This window comes from Octopus bimaculoides, chromosome 8 (assembly GCF_001194135.2).
Source record: "Octopus bimaculoides isolate UCB-OBI-ISO-001 chromosome 8, ASM119413v2, whole genome shotgun sequence".
In the NCBI taxonomy this organism is placed as follows: Eukaryota; Metazoa; Mollusca; class Cephalopoda; order Octopoda; family Octopodidae; genus Octopus; species Octopus bimaculoides.
Genome location: NC_068988.1, coordinates 55,346,129 through 55,352,699, shown reverse-complemented (window position 1 = coordinate 55,352,699; position 6,571 = coordinate 55,346,129). Strand labels below are relative to the sequence as shown.

Here is a 6,571-nt window from a genome sequence, read left to right as displayed (position 1 = left end):
ACATTGACCTCAGTACAAAACTGGTATTTATTTTATAGACCCTGAAAGGCAAAGTTGACCTTGGTAGAAGTAGAACTCAGAATGTAGCAATGGGAAAAATACTGCTAAGTATTTCACCTGGCATGCTAACGATTCTGACAGTTCACCAGTAATAATAATAATAATAATAATAATAATAATAATAATAATAAAATTATAAACTCTGAAGCAGTTCTCTCTCATTAAAGGGGATCTTCCCCTCCACTCTTCTATCTCTCAGTAAACTCTATCTTTCTCCCTCACTTACTCCAGAAACAACTGTAGATGGGGGCAGCAACAATCCACAGTCAAATTTCCCACATAAATGTTTTAAACATGAAATTCTTCTTCTACATATTTACTGCTGATGTGTTAATACTAAAACATCAAGAAACTAAGAAATCCATGCCCACCACATTGATTTGGTTAGGTGATTGCTTGCTACTAAAAGAAATGTGTCAATAGCACTAGGTATGGATGATATTAGCTAACAGCACAAACTTTTACAATGCCCATTTAGGGGGCCAGTTTGTATGTTAAAGAGTTAAGGGGGCTGAAATATAGATTACAAAGTCAGGATTTCAAATCTTGCTAACTACTCTCTCTAACATGGTAAATTACAACATACATTAAGCTAACATTATTTTTATGATATTGTTGTTGTTTAGCCCAAGGCCAGCCTTAATTGAGTAGACCAATGATCAAAAGTGCATCATTTCATACATCAAGGTCTACACTTCTCAACGTCTCCTTTTATTTAAGATGGTTAGGTTTGACTTAAGAGACCTTTGGTTGCTATTTCTAGCAGATAGAGCAACTGTGGTTGCCCTCTCACTGGTTCATGCTTACTTTATAATGTGGCAGAGTCCATGGTTAGTGTAAAAAATAATAAATGCAAAAACTGCTCCAATGATATGTTAATGTGTTAATATATTAATGTTAATGATATGCTAATATATTAAAATTCACATTTACAAAATCATCCCATTTCTGTTACTACAGAAGAATGCAAATGTATGCGTGTGTGTGTGTGTGTGTGTGTGTGTGCGTGTACGTGGGTGTGTGTGTTGATTGATTCTTAAAACTATTTTGTGTGTGTATGAGTGGATGTACACGTGTGTATGTGTTAACAGATTCCTTTTACTTTAAGGTAAGACAATAAAACATCAACGTAATCTTAAAATAAGGAATGGATTGGATAAAACCCCACCTTAATCATCAGCTTCCTCTCTACCATCGTCACCATCATCGTCATCATCAGCACCAGCAGCAACAGCAATTCATTTCATGTATATTTTTCCCCCAACCCCAAGCTCACATCTTTAGCAACAGATGAAATGTAAGAGCTTACATAACCACAAGAGCTGTCAGTCGGAAAGAGGCTTTGAAACAACATTCTGAATCTAAAGTAACGATTTATTTCTTATATGGTGGGGCTACCTGAGGAGATGATCAATTAGTCCTGAAATTTATAGTAAAAGCAATAGAGTCAATTTACTGGTACTTAATTTATCAACACTAATTTAATATGGATCTGGAATTTAAAAAGGGCCTAACAGGATACTGCAAAACATTTTAGCCGAGAGCTGCACTGATTCAACCCCTCACCACCCTCATAAATGTAAGCAATTCTACTTTTGACACAACGCCAGCAATTTTGAGGGGAATGAGGTGGGGGGGAGTCGATTACATTGACACTTAGTACTCAATGGCTACTTATTTCAAAGGTAAAGTTGGCATATGAATTCAGAGCATAAACAGCCAGAAGAAACGCTACTAATCATTTTGTCCAGCATACTAACGATTCAGCCAGCACACTGCATTACATAAATGTAAATAATGACACAGCTATATAATTACAGTTAGTTCAGGAAGGGATTTTTAAAAGGTTGTAAGTGTATATCAAAATATTGGAGCACTGCTTAAGTGAGCATGCTTATTATCATGTTTTTCCACAAGAGTGAAGCAGCAGCATGAGTGCTCTTGGATTCTGGCTGCCCACATTGTGGCTTTTTGCTTTTGACTACCCATTTTGGTTCACTACATGATGGTTGGGTCCATTTGGTTTTGCTTAGACTACCCGCATCTTTGGCATGATGGATTGGCCTAGTGTCTGTTCATCAGTTATAAAACGTGGGCAGTCCAAGCAAAACCAAATAGATCCAACCATCATGTGGTGAACGAAAATGGGTAGTCAAAAGCAAAAATCCACAATGTGGGTAGCCAAAGTCCAAGAGCGCTCATGCTGCTGCTAGAAGAGTACATTAGTTCAGCTCGTGATGAGATTTTAAGGTAACCCTCTTGAGTTTTCTTGCAAAATTAATCAGAGCATGCAATGTTTTAGGTGTTTAGCAGTTTATACAGTACAAAGGTGAGATTAAATAAGTTATTGAGAAATAATTAAATAATAAATCACAGGGAATGGCAAAAACAACTGTTTCTTAGACATACTCCCTACCTGTACGTACACACTCATAGACAGTCTTCACAACGTATTTAATTTACATAAATATTCAAATAAACTGAAAAAAAGTTGACTAGGGAATAAATATACCTATCCTCTACCAACACATGTACATAAGTACAAATTTGCATGTGTTCCAATTTAACTTTCAGTACCTTCTGATTTAACATAGGCTGACTTACGATATACCAGCAACAGCCATAGCCAACAAGAAGTCATTTGACATTTGTAAAAAAAAACTCACTAAGCCCCAACACATTTGAGTTCAGGGAAAGAGAATGTCTAACTTGAAAAAGAGTACTACATACTCAAAATGTCAGCACAAGCAACACCTCTTCCCATCTCTTGCATGTTGGCACCCCGTCACTTACGACGTCGAGGGTTCCAGTTGATCCGATCAACAGAACAGCCTGCTCATGAAATTAACGTGCAAGTGGCTGAGCACTCCACAGACACGTGTACCTTTAACGTAGTTCTCGGGGATATTCGGCGTGACAGAGTGTGACAAGGCTGACCCTTTGAATTACAGGCACAACAGAAACAGGAAGTAAGAGTGAGAGAAAGTTGTGGTGAAAGAGTACAGCAGGGTTTACCACCAACCCCTGTCGGAGCCTCGTGGAGCTTTAGGTGTTTTTCGCTCAATAAACACTCACAACGCCCTGTCTGGGAATTGAAACCGCGATCCTATGACTGCGAGTCCGCTGCCCTAACCCCTGGGCCATTGCACCTCCACCCATCTCTTGCATAGCACATAGTTATAATACAAAATATGCAAACTGGAAAAGTTTGAAGGGAAATAGTTAAAACAGCAGTATAGTTACATTAAAAACATAACTATTATTGGCTAGTTTTAGGCATTTTTAAAATATAGTATTATAACGTAACAGTATATTTATAAGATACACATTGACTACACAACACAACACAGAGTATGATCAAAACACATAACCGATTGAGTAGAATTAATCATTAAAATAAAAACAGATCAACCTTTTCCTGGCATGACATAAAACTACACTGGAAGGTTTTATGCAATTATTTTATGTCAACTTTTCCATGCTTACTGGGTTGGGTGGATGGATGGGTCTTCTGATGCACAGCAACATAACACTTGCTCTGGGTCCTTTGTCATCTCTCTGTGATGATAAACTTTTTGAGATCAGCTTCCACCACTTCTTGTACCATAGGTTCCTTCCATTTGGATATCTTGACTATTCTTTATCCAAATGTCTACTACCATATGCATCATCAACATCACATGATTGTACAAGTACAGCTTCTTCTTTCTGGCACACTGCACACTCAGTTTAGCTTTCGGCTCAATCATGTTCTAGTGTTCATGCAAACTAATATTACATACTCATCAGAATATTCATACCTCATTTCTTCCCAACCAGCTTTAAATCATCTTCCACATTCAATGCCTAAGCAGCACCCAATTTCGTACACAAACATCATACAATCTGTATTCCCTGTAATTCAGCATTTATTTTTAAATAGTGACTGGTCCACTCCAACAAATAACATCTGATAAATACCATGGTTGATAACCTCAATTAATCAGAGTTGATTAGATATATAAAAAAAATCACAACGAAATAAAAAACAAAAAACAATCAAATACTTAATAAATCTACTGTTTTATTTCCATACCTTGATCCTGCCGGAGTTATTCCTTTCTTAGGAATTTTCCTCCCCAAATGTTGCACCCAGGACTTTTGTTTCTCTGAGGATTCAGCCAACAGCAATAATTCCTTAGCTTGAATGTCATAGTTAACTGAAAAATAATATATTGAGAAAGTTAATGAGATGCTACAAGACATATATATTGCTATAAATGAGTGCATGGGTGCATATACAACATACCTTTTCCTTCCCAGAAAAAGGTCTCATAAAAAAAAAAAATCATTCTGGGTCTTTCCTCTGTGCAAAGTTGGGCCACCCATAAGTTTTAATGCAATGAAAGAACCTTTTCTTGTGTATGTACTACTGTAAAAGGGATGTGTCTAACATGCCCATGCATTTTTTATACCACCAAATACAGTAACTTGGGAATTTAGTGGTGTGATGTGTTGATGTGTGTATGCTTAGACTGTTGTTGTACACATGTCTGATATGGTGTTGTGAATGTTTCAAGTGGTGTTGAGCCTATGTGTGAAGTACAGATGTTTGCGTAGAGTACTTTTATGCATGTTTTGAGCAGTGTCATACATGTGTTCAGTATGGTGTTGTGTACATGTTTAGTATGCTGTGGTGAACATGAGTGGAGTAATGACATGCACCAGTTTCCACTAATGTGACATGCAAACATACGAACAGTGGCAAGGTGTTGAATATGTGTTGAATACTGTGGTGTGTATGTGTGTTGATTAGTATAATGAGTACATGTAGTGTGGTGTATGCTGTGAAGGTGCATGGCTTAATGGTTAGGGTATGCAGCTCATGATTGTAAGAACATGAGTTCGATTCCTGATGGACATTGAGTCCTTGAGCAAGATGCTTTATTTCACATAGCTCCAGTTCACTCATCTGGCAAAAATGAGTCATACCTGTAATTCAAAGGGCTAGCCTGGTCATATTCTGTGTCACTCTGAATCTCCCTGAGAACTGTGTTAAGGGTATGCATGTCTGTGGAGTGCTCAGCCACTTGCACATTAATGTCACAAACAGGCTGTTCCGTTGATCATATCAGCTGGAACCTTCATCATTGTAACCAACGGAGTGCCAAGAGTGTATGCATGTATGCATACATTGAGTAATGTAGTGTATGTGTGTGTGAAGTAATGTGATATACACATAAGAGTGCTAAGTAGTGTACAGTGTATATATCTGACAGTGCTGAGTTGCCTGATGTGTACAAATATGTGAGCATTGAGTAGTGTGGGATGTGCATGAGTCTATTCAATAGTATAAATGTGTACATATATGTGTGCTGAGTACTGTGATGTGTGCATGTATAACTGTGTTGAGTAGCATGGACATGGATCTATGTGCTGAGTAAAGCTGAGTGTACAAGTACGTGTTGAGCAATGTGGTATAGTGGTAAGTACATGTATGTGTATATTGAGAAGAGAAGTGTGTACACGTGCTGAGTAATGTGGTACAGATTGTATGTGATGATTTACTAATCCGTATTTTTTTACAACTAAAATATAAACTGGTCACTAACAAAGAAACAAGAGTATGCTATTGGACTTCACGTGGAATCAACTTAGCTACTCTTGGGTGAGAGTATAAAAATAACTGCAGCCCTATGCCAAGCCATGTGGCAGAGTAGGCTCATCAACCCAGTACGACTTCAAGCTCAAATTCACAGCCTGTACATCAGACCATGGTTAGTGGAGAGAATATGCTGAAGCATTTGTCCAGCAGTGGACTGAACATGGGCAATCCAATCCAACCACAAGCACTAAAAGAGGATAAAGACTCCTTTCGGTCATGAATGACCATGCGATTGCACCTAGAAAGTTACCCTCTGAGGCACAAGTCCAGGTAGGGCTGGTTATAGAAGACCAGCAGTTGACCATACATACCAGCTTCCCCTCTCCAAGCCACTGATGTTACCTAAGGGAAAGGCAAAAGCCAATATAGCTTGGCACCAATGATGTCACAACTCATTTCTACAGCTGAGTGAACTGGAACAACATGAAATAAGTGTCTTGCTGAAGTATACAACTCACAGCCTGATCCAGGAATTGAACTCACTACCTCATATTTGTGAGCCCGATGCTCTAACCACTGAGTCAAGTGCCTTCACAAACACTAATTGTGAATATTTCTGCTTGTTCTGACAAGTGTGTGTATTCTTGTGCATACATGTACAACTATATGTTTGTGCATACATATAACTCTACACTCTCAGAGTGGTTGGCGTTAGGAAGGACATCCAGCTGTAGAAACTCTGCCAGATCAGATTGGAGCCTGGTGCAGCCATCTGGTTCACCAGTCCCCAGTCAAAACTTCCAACCCATGCTAGCATGGAAAGCGGACGTTAAACGATGATGATGATGATGATGATGGTATAAGTAGATAGATAGATAGATAGATAGATAGATAGATAGATAGATAGATAGACAGACAGACAGACAG

General features: G+C 38.4%; 1 protein-coding gene across 3 annotated transcripts in view; it reads right to left on the bottom strand.

Moving 5' to 3' along the window:
- LOC106876226 (rho-associated protein kinase 2) overlaps window positions 1-6,571 on the bottom strand; it is a 204,609-nt gene that overhangs the window by 6,853 nt on the left and 191,185 nt on the right. For all 3 annotated transcript variants that reach the window (XR_001410211.2, XM_014924712.2, XM_014924703.2), the window contains exon 34: window positions 4,136-4,259. Coding sequence is in view for 2 of the 3 variants with exons in the window: in XM_014924712.2 (XP_014780198.1) it covers window positions 4,136-4,259 (124 nt within the window). In the remaining variant the exon portion in view is untranslated. The remainder of the gene's footprint in view (window positions 1-4,135; window positions 4,260-6,571) is intronic.